The 23,806-nt window shown below is 41.0% G+C and overlaps 1 protein-coding gene across 1 annotated transcript in view; it reads right to left on the bottom strand.

Annotated features, from left to right (window-relative positions):
• The window catches only part of ak4 (adenylate kinase 4), a 34,854-nt gene extending 11,276 nt beyond the window's left edge, over positions 1-23,578 (bottom strand). The window contains exons 1-4 of the mRNA XM_061883711.1: positions 23,034-23,578; positions 20,874-20,993; positions 2,728-2,900; positions 2,064-2,182 (exon numbers count right to left, since the gene is read on the bottom strand). Of these exons, the coding sequence (XP_061739695.1) occupies positions 2,064-2,182; positions 2,728-2,900; positions 20,874-20,993; positions 23,034-23,190 (569 nt within the window). The 5' untranslated portion in view covers positions 23,191-23,578. The remainder of the gene's footprint in view (positions 1-2,063; positions 2,183-2,727; positions 2,901-20,873; positions 20,994-23,033) is intronic.
• Between the last annotated feature and the right edge of the window lie 228 nt (positions 23,579-23,806).

Below are 23,806 nucleotides of genomic sequence, written 5' to 3'. Positions count from 1 at the left end.
TGCTGAAGGATTGACTACATCGCTCTGAAGTCTGAATACGCACTGCTGATTGGCTGTTACATCGCTCTGAATACGCACTGCTGATTGGCTTTGTATGTAACCAATCAGATGGTTGTGTGGGCGGGACAATGAGGCAGGGACAGAGGCAGAAAGCAGAGCAGCTTGTGAAGACTTCTGCTTCCGAACTCGTTCGATACGCCCGCTTGCCGAACCGAAACCCCTGTACCAAACGGTTCGATTCAAATACACGTACCGTTACACCCCTAATATATATACATATGTATATATATATATACACACACACATATACATATATATATACATATATATATATATATATATATATATATATACACACACACATATACATATATATATATATATATATATATATATGTATACATACATACATATATATATATATATACACACATACATATATATATATATATACATATATGTATGTATACATACATACATACATACATACATATATATATGTATGTATGTATGTATGTAAACAAAATCCATGTGATTGTCTGAAAAATAGTATGCATGTCTGCAATGTGGACATAACTTTAATACATCCCAGATATACCCGCGGACAGCAATCTATAAAATGTGCAAATATTAAGAGGACAGTTTGGTGGCTTTTAAGGTTAAAAAAGTCCAACTGGTGCAACAGTGCCAAACAAACGCGGACATCTCGGGACAGAAGTAGTGTCTAAACACGAGTACAGTCTATAATAACATTAGGAAAATATGCTAGATTTGATGCAGGCCTTTTTTAATAAAAAAGTAATTAAAAGTCTTTAAAAAGTTGAAAAAGGAGCAACACTTGAATAAATATGGCAAAACAATATAAAAAAAATATGTTAATACTAATTCACAATAACAGGTTTGTATTTCAACGTATGTATATATTTTATTGCCTTTTTACAAGTAATCTTTGCTATTAAGTTGAATGTGTGTCAAAGTATTTGAACAAAAACAACAACTGTAAGTATTGTACTTATTACACACCAGTGGTTTGATTATAACATGTATCTTAGTTCCAGTTTTTATTATCAAATTTAGAAGTTTTGTAAAACAGCAAATAATAATTTTTAGCATGTTTATGGCAAATATAATGTAAATTAGCATTAAGCAAACACGTTTTGAAAACTGGAGCCTTACTGTACTTTTGAGCGCGTTCTCGTTGGTCTGTCGGATATTTGTAACATAATCTGAAGGCAGTCCAGCTGAGCTCGCTCTGAGTGCTTGTTTACTGGCCAAGTGCTTGAGCCGGTGTGAAGAATAACGGGAGGCTACAGTATACGTAATAAAAGCTACCTACTATACAAACACTAATACATTTTCTGTTACACATCTTTATCTTTTTCCATTACTCTTAAAAAATAGTACATTGGTAATTGCTATATTAAGCAGAAAGTATGATATAGCTGTGCTTCTTTCTCCTCCTTTTCAGACATGTTAAAATTGTGTAACTGAACAAGTTACGTTTTTCTTTGTTTTTTTTGCATTGAACAAAGAGAGCATAGTCTGCCAAGTAAAAAATTATTGTGTGTTAAACATAGTGGGCCAATAAAGCTGATTGTGATTCTGATGCAATGTATACCAATGTAACCGTGTATGCATGTTCAAAAGAAACTAAACATTGCCACGGCGTGGCGAAGTTGGTAGAGTGGCTGTGCCAGCAATCTGAGGGTTACTGGTTCAATCCCCACCTTCTACCATCCTAGTCACGTCCGTTGTGTCCTTGGGCAAGACACTTCACCCTTGCTCCTGATGGGTCCTGGTGAGCGCCTAGCATGGCAGCTCCCGCCATCAGTGTGTAAATGTGTGTGAATGGGTGAATGTGAAAATAGTGTCAAAGCGCTTTAGGCTCCTTAAAAAGGGGTAGAAAAGCGCTATACAAGTACAACCCATTTACCATTTACCATATCCTCTGAAAAACCAGTGTCCTCTACAGTGGACATATGACGTAAAACCAAATTGTGGGTGCGCCTATATGTTATATACATAGATAAAATGGATGTCAAATATTGTGGTAATTCACTTACTTATATAAGTCGATGACGGGCTTAGCCACATCTTTGTAGTGTCTCAGTCTGGCCATCAAAGCTTCTGGTTTGTCGTCATCGTGCTGAATCAGGTCCTGCCCGGTGACGTCATCTTTGCCCTGAGGATGAAAAGGCATGACATCCACGCTCAAACAACAAAACAGACCACCACATAAAAAAAAAAAATCTTGAAATGAAAAGTTTTGATTGGCTAAAAACAAGCGCACTAAAGTTCTACAAAGGTTTTGCATCACATGATGTGCTCTCTTTTCCTGCTTGATAAAGTTACAGAGCAATAATATGACCATGACTCATCTTCCTGTTAAGGAAGACCGTTTGTGAGGCTGAATGTCACGAGTCCTGCATAAAGGAAGCAAATATTTTCACTTCACAGAAAGTAGCACTGACAGATAAAAAGCTTGCTTTTGATAGAAGCATTTCCAAACAGCAATAAAAAGTGAACCTAGAAGTGAACAGTGTGTGCTTTATTTGGATGTTTGTTTCATGCACATGTAAGACGGGGGTCTACCAGTAGGCCTACTTGTATTGTATGAAGTAAGCAGTTTGCGGGACACAATATATGGAATATGAATGTGAGCTGAAATAAACAAGGGTCATGCTAAAAACAAGATCACAATTCACTTCATGGTTTAGATTTCCAGACCTGCACTCTCGGCGGGTTGAAGCCCATGTTGTATACTCGGCCGCTACCCGGGTGGATCCAGCGGTCGCTGAGTCTGTCTTTAAGCGTTTCAAAAGGGATGTTGAGGCTGATGACCATGTCAAGCTGGTACAAACCGTTCAGGGTCTGTGCCTGTGCAAATGTCCGTGGAAAACCTGGAGAAGAGAAAGAGGTGAGAGGAGTGGGATATTGTGACACAACAAGCAAACATGCAGTTACGCATTTTTAAACAAGGCCAAATGACGTTTTAATGCAAATGTCCCTTCCTGCTTTGTCACTGATAAGAATATACATTTCCCCGGACATTCTCATTGTCCCCCGAGGCGCAGAATGTTAGTGCTGGTCGGAGACAAGCCAGGAACATATGCAACTCCACGTTCTAATTACCGTATTTTTCGGACTATAAATCGCAGGTTTTTTCAAAGTTTGGCAGGGGGTGTGACTTATAATCAGGAGCGACTTATGTGTGAAATTATTAACACATTACCGTAAAAAATATCAAATCATATTATTAAGCTCATTCACGTAAGAGACTACAATTATAAGATTTCATCGGATTTAGCGATTAGGAGTGACAGATTGTTTGGTAAACGTATAGCATTTTCTATATGTTATAGTTATTTGAATGACTCTTACCATAATATGTTACGTTAACATACCAGGCACCTTCTTAGTTGGTTATTTATGCGTCATATAACGTACACTTATTCAGCCTGTTGTTCACTATTCTTTATTTATTTTAAATTGCCTTTCAAATGTCTATTCTTGGTGTTGGGTTTTATCAAATAAATTTCCCCCAAAAATGCGACTTATCCTCCAGTGTGACTTGTATTTGTTTCTTTCCTTCTTTATTATGCATTTTCAGCAGGTGCGACTTGTACTCCGAAAAATACGGTACTCAATTTATTTTGCACACAAAAAATATTATTGAAGATTTATTTATTTTTAGGTCCAAACATGCATTATTTTAAATTTAAATATGATTTTTTTTTAAAGTACAAAACAACTGTCAGCTTGGGTCTTTTTGTGTTGCGCTGACATGTTTCTTTATCGTTTTTGTGGGTTTTCACAAAGTACACTATTGCTACCCTGCCACAGTCTAAAAACAGTGATGTTTAACTAAAGACTACCGCCTATAGGTGCGAAAGTAGGTCAGATGGTTGTCTTTATTGTACCATGTGATTCACTGATGATCAGCCCAGGACCTCACTTTTGCCAAAAAGGTTCTAGTTAAATAATAACTGAGTAAAATTTAAACTGTAGCAGTTTCCTTCTGTTTCCCATGTATACAACATAAACAAGATTGTCTAAACCACAGGTGTCAAACTCAAGGTCCAGGGGCCAGATCTGGACCACCACATAATTTCATGTGGCCCTCAAAAGCCTTGTAGTACAATGCTTTATCTTTTGCTTTCTAAATGCATTTGTTCTCTCTATTTTAAATGGGTTGTACTTGTATAGCGCTTTTCTACCTTCAAGGTACTCAAAGCGCTTTGACATTACTTCCACATTTACCCATTCACACACACATTCACACACTGACGGAGGGAGCTGCCATGCAAGGCGCCAACCAGCACACATCAGGAGCAAGGGTGAAGTGTCTTGCTCAGGACACAACGGACGTGACGAGGTTGGTACTAGGTGGGATTTGAACCAGGGACCCTCGGGTTGCGCACGGCCACTCTCCCACTGCGCCACGCCGTCCCTTTTGACATTTAAAAATGTATGTACTGCATGCATATCTTGTATATACATATCTGCATATCTTTTGAACTTTAATATCTATTAATGCAACAAAATATTATCCATCCATTTTCTACCGCTTGTCCCTTTCGGGTTCGCGGGGGGTACTGGAACCTATCTTAGCTGCATTCGGGTGGAAGGCGGGGTAGACCCTGGACAAGTCACCACCTCATCACAGGGCCAACTGTGATGAGGTACATTCGAAAAACATTTTTTGTAAAAAATACCCTTTTTATTATTTACTCGACTTTTGATTTCAAAGCGTTTGCATGTTCTCCCCTTGACTGCGTGGGTTCCCTCCGGGTACTCCGGCTTCCTCCCACTTCCAAAGACATGCACCTGGGGATAGGTTGATTGGCAACACTAAATGGTCCCTAGTGTGTGAATGTGAGTGTGAATGTTGTCTGTCTGTGACGAGTTGGCGACTTCTCCTTGGTGTACCCGACCTTCCGCCCGAATGCTGCGGAGATAGGCTCCGGCGACCCCCCGCGACCCCGAACGGGACAAGCAGTAGAAAATGGATGGATGGATGGATGGATGGATGGCTTCAAAGCAGGTTATCCGTTAAATTATACACTGTAAAAACTGACAAACTTTACGGTAAAATTCTGGCAACTGAGCTGCCAGCTTTTAAAATAAAAACAACTGTGGTACTGTGTTGTTTTTTTTTATTTAAAGTAATGCATTAAAAAAAACTGAGATTTTACAGTAAAAAAAAAAAAAAAACAGGCATTTTAGTTGCATTACTTTTACTCTAAAAACACTGGTAGTTTTTACATTCTATTTATAGTAATATACTGTGTGACAATAACATATTATTGTAATTGTAATATATATTACAATAATATATTGTAATATATATACTGTATATAACCACCACAAATTTTACAGTGAAATCAAATGCATAGGGAATAATGTAATATCTTGAGGCGAATCCGATACATGTCACACCGCGGTGAGGGATGTCTTGTCTTGGTTTCTTCTGTCTTCTGAATTGCATGTTTTACTTAGGGTTAGGCGCAATAAGTGTTTAACTTCAGCCTAAACCCTTTCGGTCTGCAACATTTTTTATTTTCAATCTATGAATGTACAACTGTTTGTTTGCTTTGTTGACCATTGACCGAAGAACAATAAACAAGACATACTTTGAAAAGTAACTCCTCTCGTTTTACATCACTTGCCCTTCCTTTTGTGTCATCAGTCTGACGTCACCCCTGACCCCTGATTGTTTCCACCTGTTTCCCATTACCCTCATGTGTCTTATAAGCCCACGCCTCCCCTTGTTCTGTACCAGATTGTCTCAAGTTTTCATGCCTCTCTAGCTTCCCGTCCATGCCTTGCCTCGTCTCACGTTTGTATACCTTGATCCTGAATTCCTTTGTTTCTATTTTGAGTTTTCTTTTTCTCTTCCTCAGCAGAGTGATTTTGTGTTATTTAGTTTTACAGCCAAAGTGGTGAGTTATCAGTTTTTCTTACGATTCTTTCTTTCCTCAAATTGTTGAGTGACATTTTTTGTTAACCTTTATTAGATTAGAGAGAGTGTAGAATTTTTCATTGCCATTGTTTCTTCCTACTGTTGGAGCGTTTTGGGTTTATAATAAGTTTCATAGTATATATGGCGTTAATTATAGTTTGTCATTGTTTTTGTGTTTTCCTCCTTTCGGAGTGATTTTCGGTTGTTCCTTCTTTTTGGAACCTTTTTCGCCGACTAGTGTAGTTATTGTAGATATTAAATTAGGGCAGCACGGTGGAAGAAGGGTTAGTGCGTCTGCCTCACAATACGAAGGTCCTGAGTAGTCCTGGGTTCAATCCCGGGCTCGGGATCCTTCTGTGTGGGGTTTGCATGTTCTCCCCGTGACTGCGTGGGTCCCCTCCGGCTTCCTCCCACTTCCAAAGACATGCACCTGGGGATAGGTTGATTGGCCCTAGTGCAGGGGTCGGGAACCTTTTTGGCTGAGAGAGCCAAAAAGCCAAATATTTTAAAATGTATTTCCGTAAGAGCCATACAATATTTTTTTTAACACTGAACAAAACTAAACGCGTGCATTTTTAAGTAAGACCAACATTTCTAGAGTATAATAGGTCTCTTATTCTTTGTAATAACATTGTTATTGTGAAGAATAACAAGAACTGTGGAGAGGGGCGTGGCCTGCCGGCCTGCAGTGAACTGGGGTGTGTCAGGACCGGCCTCTGAATAAGCGACAGGTGCGTAGACGGCCCACCTGGGCCTTGTTATCTGATCACCTGTCGCTCTGTTATAAGCAGCAGCCAGGAGGAGAGACGGGGTTGGGGCTGGAGCCAGAGCGCGAGCGAAAACGAAAGAGAAAAAGACAATTGCTGGAAAGCAATTGAGAGACTTATTGAAAAATAAAACAATATTGTAACCCTGAAACAGACACTCATGTTGGTGCTTGGTGGTCTACAGAACCCCCAGGAGGGCAAACCCCACACTAGCAAATAATAAATAAATAACTTCTTACGATTAACGCAACTCCTTGAACAGGTGCGGTAGAAAACTGATGGATGGATTAAAAATGCATGAGAATGTTTTATATTTTGAACATTATTTTTAACACTGTGATTACAAGTGAATTTATTCATTACTTATCGTGTTAAGCAATGCCAGCTCAGATTTATCCGAGAGCCAGATGCAGTCATCAAAAGAGCCACATCTGGCTCCCGAGCCATAGGGTCCCCTACCCCTGCCCTATTGTGTGAATGTGAGTGTGAATGTTGTCTGTCTATCTGTGTTGGCCCTGCGATGGGGTGGAAACTTGTCCAGGGTGTACCCCGCCTTCCGCCCGATTGTAGCTGAGATAGGCACCCGCGCCCCCCGCGATCCCAAAGGGAATAAGCGGTAGGAAATGGAAGGATGGATATTGTATAATCCTGACTCTGGAGGTGAAAGGAAGCCGTCAAAACAAAAGCCTGCCAAAATATTCCCTACTCTGCATCTGAGTCCTTTTGACCAAGCCTGACAACACATTTGTATTACATATCATTCACGGTCACAAAACGACCTCCTGGGGTCAGCCATAACTGCGATGTGAAAAAGACTTTGACACCCTCGGTCTAAACAATCTACATTAGGTTGTCAAAAGACCCTATCAACCCGGTGAGATGGAGCCTTTCCCCGCCCACTATGAGAGGCGCACCCTGGGCAAGTGTAATTCAAAACCATGTATGGAATACAACTGTTAAAGTAAGTGAGGAGATCACAGTGCAGTGTTTGGAAGCAATGTGACAGGCTTCTGGAGTGGTGTACTGCACACATTTTTGCACAAGTGTCGTAAAGACAACAACATCTCTGTGGTTTGCTATCGTTTGTTGTTTTGACATACTCTCGCTTGGCTACATTTAACACCAAAACACAAACACCTTTCAGTGTCCTCACTGAGATGATTGTCTTGAAAACAATGTTCTCTCCAGAGAGAACCCATACAAGTACTGGTGGAACGGTGGTCATTATGCACGGTCCATCCCAGACTGTCAAGTCATTGTTCTGCACAGCTCTTAAGGCTTTGGGAAGCGAGGATTACACAACCTACTACCGTACAGCCCCACTAGCTGCCATCCAGCACACTCACCCGCTAAACCAGTGGTTCTCAACCTTTTTTCGGTGATGTACCCCCTGTGAACATTTTTTTAATTCAAGTACCCCCTAATCAGAGCAAAGCATTTTTGGTTGAAAAAAAGAGATAAAGAAGTGAAATACAGCACTATGTCATCAGTTTCTGATTTAATAAATTGTATAACAGTGCAAAATATTGCTCATTTGTAGTGGTCTTTCTTGAACTATTTGGAAAAAAAGATATAAAATAACTAAAAACTTGTTGAAAAATAAACAAGTGATTCAATTATAAAAAAATATTTCTACACATAGAAGTAATCATCAACTTAAAGTGCCCTCTTTGGGGATTGTAATAGAGATCCATCTGGATTCATTAACTAAATTGTAAACATTTCTTCACAAAAAAAGAAATATTTAACATCAATATTTATGGAACATAAACTTTAATAACATAAATTCATAACTTTTATGGACAGAATTTCTAGGCGCAGTCAAGGCATTGAGGGGTTCCGGTTTGGTGGCCGCGGGATTAGGTCTCTGCTTTTTGCAGACGATGTGGTCCTGTTGGCTTCATCTGGCCGGGATCTTCAGCTCTCACTGGATCGGTTCGCAGCCGAGTGTGAAGCGGCCGGAATGAGAATCAGCACCTCCAAATCCGAGTCCATGGTTCTCTCCCGGAAAAGGGTGGAGTGCCATCTCCGGGTTGGGGAGGAAACCCTGCCCCAAGTGGAGGAGTTCAATTACCTAGGAGTCTTGTTCACGAGTGAGGGAAGAGTGGATCGTGAGATCGACAGGCGGATCGGTGCGGCGTCTTCAGTAATGCGGACGTTGTACCGATCTGTTGTGGTGAAGAAGGAGCTGAGCCGGAAGGCAAAGCTCTCAATTTACCGGTCGATCTACGTTCCCATCCTCACCTATGGTCATGAGCTTTGGGTCATGACCGAAAGGATAAGATCACGGGTACAAGCGGACGAAATGAGTTTCCTCCGCCGTGTGGCGGGGCTCTCCCTTAGAGATAGGGTGAGAAGCTCTGCCATCCGGGAGGAACTCAAAGTAAAGCCGCTGCTCCTCCACATCGAGAGGAACCAGATGAGGTGGCTCGGGCATCTGGTCAGGATGCCACCCGAACGCCTCCCGAGGGAGGTGTTTAGGGCACGTCCAACCGGTAGGAGGCCACGGGGAAGACCCAGGACACGTTGGGAAGACTATGTCTCCCGGCTGGCCTGGTAACGCCTCGGGATCCCCCGGGAAGAGCTAGACGAAGTGGCTGGGGAGAGGGAAGTCTGGGCTTCCCTGCTTAGGCTGCTGCCCCCGCGACCCGACCTCGGATAAGCGGAAGAAGATGGATGGATGGATGGATTTATGGAACATCTCCCCAAAAAAATCTAGCTGTGAAAAATGAATATTGCATTGTTGCATTTATTTTCACAGTTTCTGAACATACATTTGTATGTTGTTGAAGTATTATTCCATAAATATATTTATCAAGGATTTTTTAATTGTTGCTATTTTTAGAATATTTTTTAAAAATCTCACGTACCCCTTGGCATAACTTCAAATACCCCCAGGGGTACGCGTACCCCCATATGAGAACCACTGCCCTAAAACTTACATGCACATACTGGGTTGAACCGCAGTCAACAAATATCCCCACTGATTAATGAATTTTCCTTTCATAGAACAGTATTGACCCTTGTGAATATATAATGCAATAAAGATGCTGAAATGTGAAAGTGTACTCACTTATGTGATATACTATATAGACTATAGTAGTCTATATTTAAATGGTTTAAAGATTAAAATTATAGTTGATGATTGTCAAGATTTTTTGTTAGTTTTTATAAGACTACAAGTAGAAATACTGTGTTCAAATCCCAGCCTGAAATGTGTCCGGAAGACATGTACATTTATGTTTTAATAGTGTAAAATGTGTTATTTTCACTAAAACAATTATTGAACAATTTCTTGTACAAAACATGCAGTAAAATAAATCCTCACTCACACAGTAAACATTCAAATGCACCTAGTCTGCTAGAGAATAAGAAGAAAAAACAGGAAGGATGAGTGTAGCCAACTTAGCAACTCTCTTGTTACAAACCCCATTTCCATATGAGTTGGGAAATTGTGTTTGATGTAAATATAAACGGAATACAACGATTTTCAAATTTTACAACCCATATTATGTTGAATGCAATACAAAGACAAGATATTTGATGTTAAAACTCATAAACTTTATTTTTTTTGCAAAAAATTTACTTAAAATTTCATGGCTGCAATACGTGCCAAAGTAGTTGGGAAAGGACATGTTCACCATTGTGTTACATCCCCTTTTGTTTTAACAACACTCAATAAACGTTTGGGAACTGAGGAAACTAATTTTTGAAGCTTTGAAAGTGGAATTATTTCCCATTCTTGTTTTATGCAGAGCTTCAGTCGTTCAACAGTCCGGGGTCTCCACTGTTGTAGTTTACGCTTCATAATGCGCCACACATTTTCGATGGGAGACAGGTCTGGACTGCAGGCGGGCCAGGAAAGTACCCGCACTCTTTTTTTACGAAGCCAAACTGTTGTAACACGTGCTGAATATGGCTTGGCATTGTCTTGCTGAATCCCCCAGGGATCAATAAAGTACTTTCTATTCTATTCTATAAGCAGGGGCGTCCATGAAAAAGACGGCGCTTGGATGGCAGCATATGTTGTTCCAAAACCTGTATGTACCTTTCAGCATTAATGGTGCCTTCACAGATGGGTAAGTTACCCATGCCTTGGGCACTAATGCACCCCAATACCATCACAGATGCTGGCTTTTGAACTTAGGGTCGATAACAGTCTGGATGGTTCGCTTCCCCTTTTGTCCGGATGACACGATGTCGAATATTTCCAAAAACAATTTGAAATGTGGACCCGTCAGACCACAGAACACTTTTCCACTTTGCATCAGTCCATCTTAGATGATCTCGGGACCAGAGAAGCCGGCGGCGTTTCTGGATGTTGTTGATGAATGGCTTTCACTTTACATAGTAGAGCTTTAGCTTGCACTTACAGATGTAGCGACCAACTGTATTTAGTGACAGTGGTTTTCTTAAGTGTACCTGAGCCCATGTGGTGATATCCTTTAGAGATTGATGTCAGTTTTTGATACAGTGCCGTCTGAGGGATCAAAGGTCACGGTCATTCAATGTTGGATTCCGGCCATGCTGCTTACGTGGAGTGATTTCTCCAGATTCTCTGAACCTTTTGATGATATTATGGACCGTAGATGTTGAAATCCCAAAATTTCTTGCAATTGCACTTTGAGAAACGTTGTTTTTAAACTGTTTGACTATTTGCTCACGCAGTTGTGGACAAAGGGGTGTACCTCGCCCCATCCTTTCTTGTGAAAGACTGACTTTTTTTTGGGAAGCTGTTTTTATACCCAATCATGGCACCCACCTGTTCCCAGTTAGCCTGCACACCTGTGGGATGTTCCAAATAAGTGTTTGATGAGCATTCCTCAACTTGATCAGTATTTATTGCCATCTTTCCCAACTTATTGTCACATGTTGCTGGCATCAAATTCTAAAGTTAATGATTATTTGCAAAAAAAAAAAATGTTTATCAGTTTGAACATCAAATATGTTTTCTTTGTAGCATATTCAACTGAATATGAGTTGAAAATGATTTGCAAATCATTGTATTCCGTTTATATTTACATCTAACACAATTTTCCACCTCGTATGGAAATGGGGTTTGTATATTTAGCAAGTAATCAGAAACCTCTAAAGCAGAGGTGTCAAACTCATGGCATAATAATTTAAAAAGAAAGAAAACTTAAAAAATGTTTTCTTTGTCTTACTTTGGCCAAAAATTTAACAAGCACATTCTGAAAATAAATATATTACAAAAAATTCTTTGACAAAATTCTTCTAGTTAAAGATTTGAGAAAATGGTGCAGTTTCAAAAACACCATGAAGAACATAATTTAACTAAGACTTTGTCCAAGTATATTTACAAATCCATTAAACTTTAAGAACTTCCTGTTAAGCATTCTCATGCTGGCAGTCATGCTATTAAAGATGTGTTTGGAAAAGCAACAGTGTGTTTCCTCAAACCTCTGCATTGGTGAAATCCTCAACTGCCACAACACATTTATTAATTGTTTATTCAAATATGACAATTCTAATATAATCAAATTGTCAAAATGACACCATACAAGCCAAATTAAAGGTAACATTACTACATTAACCATGCTAGATTTAAGCATAGAATAAAATAGAACAAACAACAAATGTAGAATACGACATTTTTACAATAGAGTTCAGGGTCCGCATCATGCCTTCAACCAATTGCAAGCTGTAATTCAAAGATGATAGTCATGTTGACTGAAGTCTTTGCATCTTACAGTCTTGTTATTTTACCCATTGAGTGGATAATTTCCAATAAAAGAAAGTATTGTGCGTCAATACAGCATCAGTCTGCTGCCATCTGCTGCCAGCCACAACAGGAGCAGCTGATTGCTTGAACTTGCACTGATTGGAGTAGCCGCAGCCAATCCAGAGGGCGCCAAAGTCAGCTGACACGTCATATTTAAACAGTGTGACGTGGGTTACAATCAAATTGCTGTTGCAACATCCAGTGGACACATTTAGAGAACATCGGTTTCTTTCATTTAAAAATGTAGCTCATTTCTATACTAAGCAAACGCATCTTGCGGATGAAACCTGTACGTTTGACACCCCTGCTCTAGAGCATTGGTGTTAAACTCAAAGCCCGAGAGCCACATCTGGCATGCCATATCTTTTTATGTGGCCCATCAACGCTTGGAAATAACGAAACATGTCATCTTTTTAATTTTGAATTGTACCGCATATAGCTGCAGTTCTTCTTAACTGAATAAAGTGCCATTATTAGATGCAACAACCACTGAATTATCTTTGGTCAATCACTGTCACCCTTTTTGAAATAAATTCCACGATAGCTGAACTTGAATATCTGCTTGGCACATTGACATGTGATGTCAAAGCAGGTTTTCCATCATCAATCCATCCATCCATCATCTTCCGCTTATCAGAGGTCGGGTCGCGGGGGCAGCAGCCTAAGCAGGGAAGCCCAGACTTCCCTCTCCCCAGCCACTCCGTCTAGCTCTTCCTGGGGGATCCCGAGGCGTTCCCAGGCCAGCCGAGAGACATAGTCTTCCCAACGTGTCCTGGGTCTTCCCCGTGGCCTCCTACCGGTTGGACGTGCCCTAAACATCTCCCTAGGGAGGTGTTCGGGTGGCATCCTGAACAGATGCCCGAGCCACCTCATCTGGCTCCTCTCGATGAGGAGGAGCAGCTTTACTTTGAGTTCCTCCCGGATGGCAGAGCTTCTCACCCTATCTCTAAGGGAGAGCCCCGCCACACGGCGGAGGAAACTCATTTTGGCCGCTTGTACCCGTGATCTTATCCTTTCGGTCATGACCCAAAGCTCATGACCATAGGTGAGGATGGGAACGTAGATCGACCGGTAAATTGAGAGCTTTGCCTTCTGGCTCAGCTCCTTCTTCACCACAACGGATCGGTACAACGTCCGCATTACTGAAGACGCCACACCGATCCGCCTGTCGATCTCAAGATCCACTCTTCCCTCACTCGTGCACAAGACTCCTAGGTACTTGAACTCCTCCACTTGGGGCAGGGTATCCTCCCCAACCCGGAGATGGCACTCCACCCTTTTCCGGGCGAGAACCATGGACTCGGACTGATCTCATTCCGGTTGCTTCACACTCGGCTGCAAACCGATCCAGTGAGAGCTGAAGATCCCGGCCAGATGAAGCCATCAGGACCACATCATCTGCAAAAAGCAGAGACCTAATCCCGCGGCCAACAAACCGGAACCCCTCAACGCCTTGACTGCGCCGAGAAATTCTGTCCATAAAAGTTATGAACAGGATCGGTGACAAAGGGCAGCATTGGCGGAGTCCAGGGTTGGTTTTCCATCAGTTAGTTGGAAAACAATGATAAGAATCAAATGAAAGGGTAATTGCTAATACCAAGAGGCAGTTATACTCTACATTTGTATGGTTACGTTTTATTGGTTTGGCAATTTCAAGCCGCGCTGTTTGCCTGATTGCCGTAACTGTGATGGGGCCCAGGATGAAAATGAGTTTGTCCACCCTGCTCTAGGGATATTAGTTTTCAAAAAATGCTACCAGCGACAAATCTTAGTGGAGAGGTTTTGAAACCCTGAAATTAAAGCATGTTTCTTTCTTCTCATCGAGCAGCGGTTGTTGCTGTGGGCCTCTGCCTCATTAAAAGCACGCACATTTAAAACATGACAAAAATGAACAGAAAAAAAGTAATTTGTAGTTGTAAACATCTTTTGTTTTTCATGATTTTTACTTTTTTTTTTTTTTTTTTTTTTGCAAATGCATCATAGCAAATTCGACGACCGCCACCCAACACTACCACGAACATTGCATTTGATTTTTACCGTATGTTATGAGTAGGGCTGCAACGATCCAACGATTAAATCGATTAATTTGATTTAAAAAAATAATTGTATTTTGTTGTTTCAATGATTCGTTTCAGTACACGGACATTGTATTGCTAGGGCAGTGCACCGATTGGGTGAAGTGGTCTGCGTGTGTGGGGAGGGGGACAAGATTCGTGGAGTGCCGATAGATAGAGATGGCTCAGAAAAAAAAGGACAAAGTGGAAAGACAAGGACCTCAGAGAAGATGAGCGGTTTTGCGATCTTTTGAAACTGAAAAAGAAAGTTTGCACTGTCAAACAGAGCTGGCATCTCACAATAGTACTGCATCATTGCTTCTAGAAATCCATCCATCCAAATTTCTACCGCTTATTCCCTTTGGGGTCGCGATAGCGCTGGAGCCTATCTCAGCTGCATTTGGGGGAAAGGTGGGGTACCCCCTGGACAAGTCGCAGCCTCAACACAAATAGACTACATTCACACACTAGGGCCAATTTAGTATTTTGCTTATCAACCTATCCCCAGGGGCATGTATTTGGAGGTGGGAGGAAGCTGGAGTTCCCAGTATGAACTCACGCAGTCATGGGGAAAACATGCAAACTCCACACAGAAAGACCCTGAGCCCAGGATTGAACCCAGGACCTTCTTATTGTGAGGCACACGCACTAACCCCTGCTCCAACATGCTGTTTGCACTGTCAAACAGAGCTGGCATTTCACAATAGTACTGCATCAGTGAAGCAGCTACTAGAAATCATCTTGCATATTTAACAGCAGTAAAAAAGCAGAAACAAAGTAAAAGTCTATTTTGGCAGCTAACATAATTGTAATATGGTTGATTACATACCACGTATTGTATTCAAACACATGTGGAGACATGTTAGCATCTACATGTCCTAACAATCAATAAGGTGTATGTGTTAAATAATTATTATATTTGTGATTGGCGCGTTTTTATACAATTTGAAATGGTTGCACACTACAAGTGCCCATCCATCTTCTACTGCTTATTGCCTTTCGGGGTCGCGGGGGGCGCTGCGCCTATCTCAGCTACAATCGGGCGGAAGGCAGGGTACACCCTGGACAAGTCGCCACCTCATCGCAGGGCCAACACAGATAGACATACATCACTCACACTCACACACTAAGGCCAATTTTAGTGTTGCCAATCAACCTATCCCCAGGTGCATGTCTTTGGAAATGGGAGGAAGCCGGAGTACCCGGAGGGAACCCACGCATTCACGGGGAGAACATGCAAACTCCACACAGAAAGATCCTTAGCCTGGAATTGAACCCAGGACTGCAGGACCTTTGTATAGTGAGACAGGCGCACTAACCCCTCTGCCACCGTGAAGCCCCACACTAGAAGTGGCTTGGATATAATTATTGAATACGATTAAAATCAAGACTGAGATGACTAATTCGGTGTTCATTTTTGAGTGGGCCCCAGGCTTCTCTGTAGTGGAAACACTGGGCCCTGAGGTCAAAAAGGTTAAGAATTCTGATCTAAGATACACATGTCTTGATAGTTGAGCCAACTTGTCAGATTCACATACTGTTGATAAAACTACTGTACTGTACCTACTCGGGGGCCCATTGGTTAGAGTGTCCTCCCTGAGATCAGTAGGTTGTGAGTTCAATCCCCAACCAAGTCACACCAAAGACTATGAAAATAGCTATTAAAGTTAAAAGACACTAAATTGTATATTTTTGTTTTATATGGATGTTTACATTTTGTCTTTAAAGCCATCAACTGACTATAAAAAAAATGGGAGCCATTACCTCCCTGCTTGGCACTCAGCATCAAGGGTTGGAATTGGGGGTTAAATCACCAAAAATTATTCCCGGGCGCGGCTTCCACTGCTGCCCACTGCTCCCCTCACCTCCCAGGGGGTGAACAAGGGGATGGGTCAAATGCAGAGGACAAATTTCACCACACCTAGTGTGTGTGACAATCATTGGTACTTTAAAAGCTAAATACTGTACATGCATTGCAGGGACGTGCGGTCAGGTGAGGCAAAAGAAGAATAATGATAGTGCAAAATAAATATAAAAATGTGTTCATTGAACTGATATAAATTGATTTTCTGCATAATTCTAATCTTTTTTTTTTTTTTACATTTTCCTAAATAAAAAACCTTGAACTTGCACATTTAATGATCAAATACAGCCCAGAAACCTGTGAGTCTTTCTTCTCTGCTTAGTCCACTGCGCTGAGGCCTGAAGACACGTGGCCATTTCTGTCCGCATGTCGCCAATATAAGGTTTAGTTTGCATAAACATTAACAACATGACTTAGTCCAGCTTGTGTAATGTATCTAATGTACAGTAAGTGTGACATCATTATTCTTGCTAAACGGACAATACAGACTGGCTGCCATTTTCCTGCAATAATTATTGAATACGATTACAATTATGGAATACGATTAAAATGGTGGCTGTTCAAACATTTTTACCAAATGTGAATTATTCTCTTCTTTTTGTTATTATACACACAATGAGCAACCTGTAGTAACACTGATTTGAGCACAAAAAGTTAACGTTTAAAGAAATGACCAGGTATGAACCTCGCAGCACATCACTGATGTAATGCATGTACACATTCGTGTGTGACCTTAAAGTGACTGCTCTTTTCTCCGGCCAAACTAAAATGGATTTGTTTACTTAATGATTATACTGGCAGTGCTTCATTTAAGCCTGTGAAACAACAATCAGTTGGATTTTTAAATGTTTGTCCACTTACTAGATAATATTTAACTTTAAAAAAGCCACATTAACCTGTTTGTAGGCCGAGTCTGTTGGAATATTTCACCAAAAGTACAACATATTTTTTTGTTCATTTGTATTGAACGCACCTGAAAATGACTATGCCTGTGTACATACACAGATTGCTGGTGGAAATTTCTAAAAGTTTTTTTGTTTTTTTTTTACACATGTAGTTATGTCTGCACCAACAGTTTTAAGCAAGTGTCAAACTCAAGGCCCGACACAGTTTTATACGGCCTGACTTGATTGGAGAGTGCAGGTTTATCTAATGTGGCTGGGTGAATCTATATAATGCTTATGAAGTTTATTTTTGACCATAGCTGGAAAAAAATAGCGGTGACAACTTCACGATACATATTTAAAAAGTGTACATTTTCAAAAGATAAATTATGACAATTTTGGAGAGGCTGGGTGGGTCTTAATTTTCAATTTGGGAACGCGTCCAGAATCCAACACAGTGCAGACAGTCTCAAAGAACGGATTACAAAAGTGACTGTGGAGCAAAATTTTGGTTTTGTTTTGGTTAGAATGAAGACAAACACTTGTATTTGCTTGTCACCGTGACTTATGATTTCAAAACAGGTTATCATCAATTTGTAGGTAAAAAAAAAAATAATAATCAAATGGATAAGCAATTGTGCAATAATTTCATGAGGCGATTATCAGGGATGTTGCTGTTGCAGAGAATACAGAGATGGCAGGTGTGTAACACAGGTAAAGATGACTTTATGTCAAAAACAAGGTAGCTAGAGTGCAGCTTGGAAGTGCACAGAGAACGTGCAATTACAAGAAGAAACAATAGTGTGTTCAGGGCAGGCTGGTTAACAAAGAAGCCTAAATGGCAACATGTAACAGGTGTGCTCAGATTGCCAATCAGGGACAGGTGTGGGAGACAGTCCACAGTAGTGAGGCCAACAGGAAGTAGTACTGAAAAAAAGAAAGCTGGAAAGGAAACAATATTGTTCACAGAATAGAAAATAAAGTTGAATTCTGTCGTGACATTAATGACAGTTGCGATCAGGGATTAAAGCAACCAATTTCAATACTGATCATCCATGAGTGAGATCGGCTGATACAATACCGACACCGATCACATGTATTAACTTGAACATTTTTCTATGCATTTTTTGTGAGTACTATTGTCAGTTTAACAATATCAGCACATTATTTAAGTAGTTCCTTATTCTATGTAATTACATTTGTTTGATCAAAATAAAGTCAACAATATTTAAACAAAATCCATCCATCCATTTTCTACCGCTTGTCCCTTTAGGGCAGGGGTGCCCATTACGTCGATCGCGATCGACTGGTCGATCTCGGAGGGTGTGTCAGTCGATCTCAAGCCAGGCATTAAAAAATAGACATAAAAATGAGCAATCATCAATCATACCAAGACTTCACTTTCGTCAGTTGTTTGACATTCTCGGCACCCGAGGATCTTGTGAGATGACGCTGGCTGCTGCGAGCTCATATTTAAGAAAAAAATCACTCACAGGGCGGACGCAGAGAAACACATTTTATTTCTAGAGACTCCGTACCTACTGTCAAAACTCTAAAGACCGACTGCACAGTTCCTGTCTTCACCATAAAAGACCTGTTTCATCCTGCCTGTGCTAACAAAAATAAGAGTCTCAGAAAGCTAGCGTGCACAAGCTAGCAAGCTACGGAGTTTGATGCCAATGTATTTCTCCCCCGCCCTCAGCGACCGCTTTCTCACTTGCTTGCCCACCCGCACAGTCACTGACGTCACTCACCTGCTGCCAGACATTAAAGGGCCACACACATATGCTACTCTCATAACAAAGTGTTTGAAAACGAGTATGCAAGTTGGACAAATGAGATGCCAAATCCAACCACTTTCATGTGGTATTGGACAGAAAGGAGGACTTTTTTTTTCCTCCATTTGAAAATGTGGACGTTATCAGCACCACTGTCTAATTCCAATCAATGGAAGTCATCAGAATCAAATACACCAACTTATATTCTTGTCTTCATGAAAGAAAGGAATCTATGTGTGTTAAACATGCTTGTATTATCATTAAACACCATTAACTTGTTAACAAAAATGTCTCTTTCATAAATAAATAAATATAAATTATAAATAGGAATGAGGTAGATCTCCTCGACTTGGTCAATTGAAAAGTAGCTCGCCTGCAGAAAAAGTGTGAGCGCCCCTGCTTTAGGGGCAGCAGGGGGTCTGTGGAGCCTATCACAGCTGCATTCGGGCAAAAGGCCGCGTACACCCTGGACAAGTGCCACCTCATCGCAGCTAAACAAAATCAAAAACTACTATTTAGTACTCTTTGAAATCCGTTGTGCCCTCAAAATCCTCCTGTGTTTCTGAATTTGTGAACATTGTAAAAACAAAATTATAAAAATAATATACATCCGGCTTCCTCCCACTTCCAAAGACATGCACCTGGGGATAGGTTGATTGGCAACACTAAATGGTCCCTAGTGTGTGAATGTGAGTGTGAATGTTGTCTGTCTATCTGTGTTGGCCCTGCGATGAGGTGGCGACTTGTCCAGGGTGTACCCCGCCTTCCGCCCGATTGTAGCTGAGATAGGCGCCAGCGCCCCCCACGACCCCGAAAGGGAATAAGCGGTAGGAAATGGATGGATGGATGTATCGACCTGATCACTGATAATATGTCGACACCACCAATTTATGGATTGATCCACCCTTTTATGTGTAGTGTACTGACTGCGACAATACTGACACACTAACAGTTGTTGTTTTATTATCCTCTTTCTAAACTATTATTAATGTACCTGTTAATTTCCTGTTCATAGCTGCTTACATTCTGTTTTAATACGCTTCTGTCTACACTTGATAGTGCTTAGTAAAGTATTAAGCCCTTATTTCTTGTGTTGCTAGCAATCTTAGTGGCTTACTTAGCTATCAGCATACCTCCTCTTGCTTGTTCTCAGTGTGTAACATGTTTAGCCTCCTTTTTATTAACTTTAGGGAGCAGCTCTACACGGTGTATGGAGATAAACAATTAGTTGCTAACCTTGTCAGCTAGGTGGTGGGGGGAGATTGACATTAATCTTCAATGGAGATCACATACTTTTTGAAGAACCCCATACGTTAATATTTACATATATATATTCACTGTTATGCCCTCTGAAAGCAGCCATACCTGTGTTATGGCCCTCAATGAAAACGAGATTGACGTCCTTGTTTTAAAGTCTTCACAACCAGTAAGATTGACAAATATCAATAAAAACATGCCACTAAATTATAAACATCTGTACCCTACAGTACAGGATCAAAAGATTACATACATCCTTGATCTATCATTTGATGTACATTTTACTAGTTTACTTCGCTGATTATGAGTACAGACCTTATTATAGTGGATACAGTACATGCTTATTTTGTACAGATGGTTCATTTATTGCCAGAACGTGAACCGCACATCCTATGGCATGCATTCCTTTTTTAGTAGGAGGTCTATAAGATGCCGTAAAAGGGATGGGCAAATCCCTTTTAAGAGAGAGCTTGCCTTTCCCATCTTTGGCATGCATGGCTGCAGCCTTAAACAAATACATATGGATAATACAGTACATACAATAGATATGCAATTTTTTCTTACCATCTAAAAGCCAGCTTTGGCAACTTAATTGTTCCAGTCTGGGCATCATCAGCTTGGTCATCACATGATCAGGCACCAGCATGCCTCTCTCCACATAAGTCTTTACCTGCATACCTGCCTCTGATTCACAAAAAACAACTCAAGTTAGTAGACAGTAAATGTGCATTTGTATTCATTTTATAGCCACAACAAGTTTTGTATTTATTCAGCTGCTGACTCTGAAAGTGTCAACACAAAAACCCCTGCTATCCCCAACCGGACTGTCAAACATCTCTTATGTAACATGAGCACCAAGAAGGGGGAAGGGGGGGCGCACGCTTTAACTAACCCAGCAGGCACAAAACATGAAACAACGTTGAAAACTTTGTTAAGTTAGGGTCTGACATTAGCAACTCAAACATTTGTTCGGTTCTGACGTTGATTTGACAGCTGAATTTGGATCATTTACCAAACAATATTCTACAACACAAACACAACATTGTAACATGCTTTTTGACAATGTTTATTCCATGTCTGATTGGGACGTTGATTCGATCAAAGATTTTTGTTCATTTTCCAACTAACAACGTGGATCCACTGTTAACGCTATCTTCATCCATCCATTTACTACCACTTGTCCCGTTCAGGGTCGCTGGAGTATATCTCAGCTGCATTCAGGCGGAAGGCGGTGTACACCCTGAACAAGTCGCCACCTCATCGCAGGGCCAACACAGATAGACAGACAACAACACTAACATTCACACACTCAATTCACAAATACAACTATTTTGCAATGTTATTTGAAAGTCAGTTTTAAAAAAAAAAGACCTGTATGTATAATCAACGTTGTACAAATGCCTTGTCCCTGCTGGGAAGATTCCAACAACATATAATGGACACTACTGCTGAGAATTGAAGGGGAAAAATGTCCTATAAACACAAGCACACATGTTTTCACTCAAGTCAACAGTGTTTACACCCAGTTTTGGTAAGAGTATGCAAAACATCCAGTTGGTTTCTTATTGGAAGATGCATTTAAAAGCGGTTTGTACTGATCCAAAAAAACATTGGCGAAGATGGAGAAGTATTCAGGGGCTTCACAGTGGAAGAGGAGTTAGTGCAGTGGTTCTTAACCTTGTTGGAGGTACCGAACCCCGCCAGTTTGATATGCGCATTCACCGAACCCTTCTTTAGTGAAAAATAAAATGTTTTTTCCTAATTTAATGATGTTACTATACTAATAAATATATATCGTACAAACAGAAAGTTACAGGAATGTACACATGATCCCATGTTTACATCTCATTGTGAAACATGTGAATGTTTTAGTGGGACCTAAATGCGATATCTGAAAGGGGTACAAATTATTTCCAACCCCACCTTGTACAGAGTTCATGAAAAACAATGTTGTTGTTTTTTTTGTCATTGTAAGTGTGCCAAAACACTTATATTAGGAAAATAATCTCATGGAAATGATTGCTGTCATTTGATTATAATAATAAAACATTGAACTTGTTATTTGATCAGGTTTGGACGGAGGCTCCGTCGAACCCCTGAGGCCGATTGACCGAACCCATGCTAAGAACCACTGGGTTAGTGCGACTGCTTCACAATACGAAAGTCCTGATTAGTCAGGGTTCAATCCCGGGCTCGGGATCTTTCAGTGTGGAGTTTGCATGTCCCCCCCGTGAATGCGTGGGTTCCGTCCGGGTACTCCGGCTTTCTCCCACTTCCAAAGACATGCACCTGGGGATAGGTTGATTGGCAACACTAAAATTGGCCCTAGTGTGTGAATGTGAGTGTGAATGCTGTCTATCTGTGTTGGCCCTGCGATGAGGTGGCGACTTGTCTAGGATGTACACCAATTGGCCCTAGTGTGTGAATGTGAGTGTGAATGTTGTCTGTCTATCTGTGTTGGCCCTGCAATGAGGTGGCGACTTGTCCAGGATGTACACCACCTTCCGCCATATCGTTGCTGAGATAGTCACCAGCGCCCCCCGCGACCCCAGAGGGAATAAGCGGTAGTAAATGGATGGATGGATGGGTTAAGTATTCACGCGCACTGTTTTTATTTATTTATTTTTTTTAAGCGTGCATGAACAAGAAAATCATTTCGTGCGAAAAAATAATGGCAGGGAGGGGTGGAGAGGGGGGGGCGTGTTCTAAAATGTCTGATCTTACCTGTATTTGCCGCGATGCTCTCACGCAAAAAGTGCCCACTGGAGAGATATTGCAGGCCAAAACTTTGCGCAATTCTCTCGGATATGGTTCCTTTACCTGACCCCGGAGGACCCATAATAGCAGCTCGGAACAACTTAGCCATGTTTTTCTTGTTCATAAAAAATGTATGTAAAAAAACAACAACAAAAAAACAAGACGAAGATTGCTTTCCAAGGTATTAAAAGAGAACACTCCCAATCGGTTCCAGGCATGAAAGGTAAAACCTCCCCTCAGATGTTTGGATGGTGTCTTTTGCCAAGTGCTGTTTGTGTTCGAAGTCTTCTGCTCGTCCCTCTTTGCCCATTGCAGTGTCAGTACTCTTTGAGCAAGAGGCGGGCTGGCTTCCCTTCCTTTCTTGAAGCTCCTCTCTTGGAGACAACACGGTAACTTGGTCTGTTCATCAACGAATGAATATCTGCGTTTCCACAACGCCCCATTTCTCTGCTCACATCATCCAAGAGAAATGCGGATGAATGATTCACGCCCATGCCGCGGGGTGACGTGGCACTTGTAGTTTTTCACCGTGTTTACATTGGCAGAGTTTTAAACTGCACCAGGGCGCCCAAGTGGGGCTGTTGTACCGGGGACTCGAGCACAGGGGGGAATGGGGCCTGGGCTGTTGTAAGGTTTGAATATGATTTTCTGTCATTTAAATATCTACATTTTAAAAGAAAACGTAATAGAATAAACAAAATGTTGTCATTAAATTATATAAAAAGCTTGCTTGAATCGAG

Source organism: Nerophis ophidion, linkage group LG22 (assembly GCF_033978795.1).
Source record: "Nerophis ophidion isolate RoL-2023_Sa linkage group LG22, RoL_Noph_v1.0, whole genome shotgun sequence".
Lineage (NCBI taxonomy): Eukaryota > Metazoa > Chordata > Actinopteri > Syngnathiformes > Syngnathidae > Nerophis > Nerophis ophidion.
Note: the sequence above shows the minus strand (reverse complement) of the source record. Positions and strands in the feature narration are given on the sequence as shown.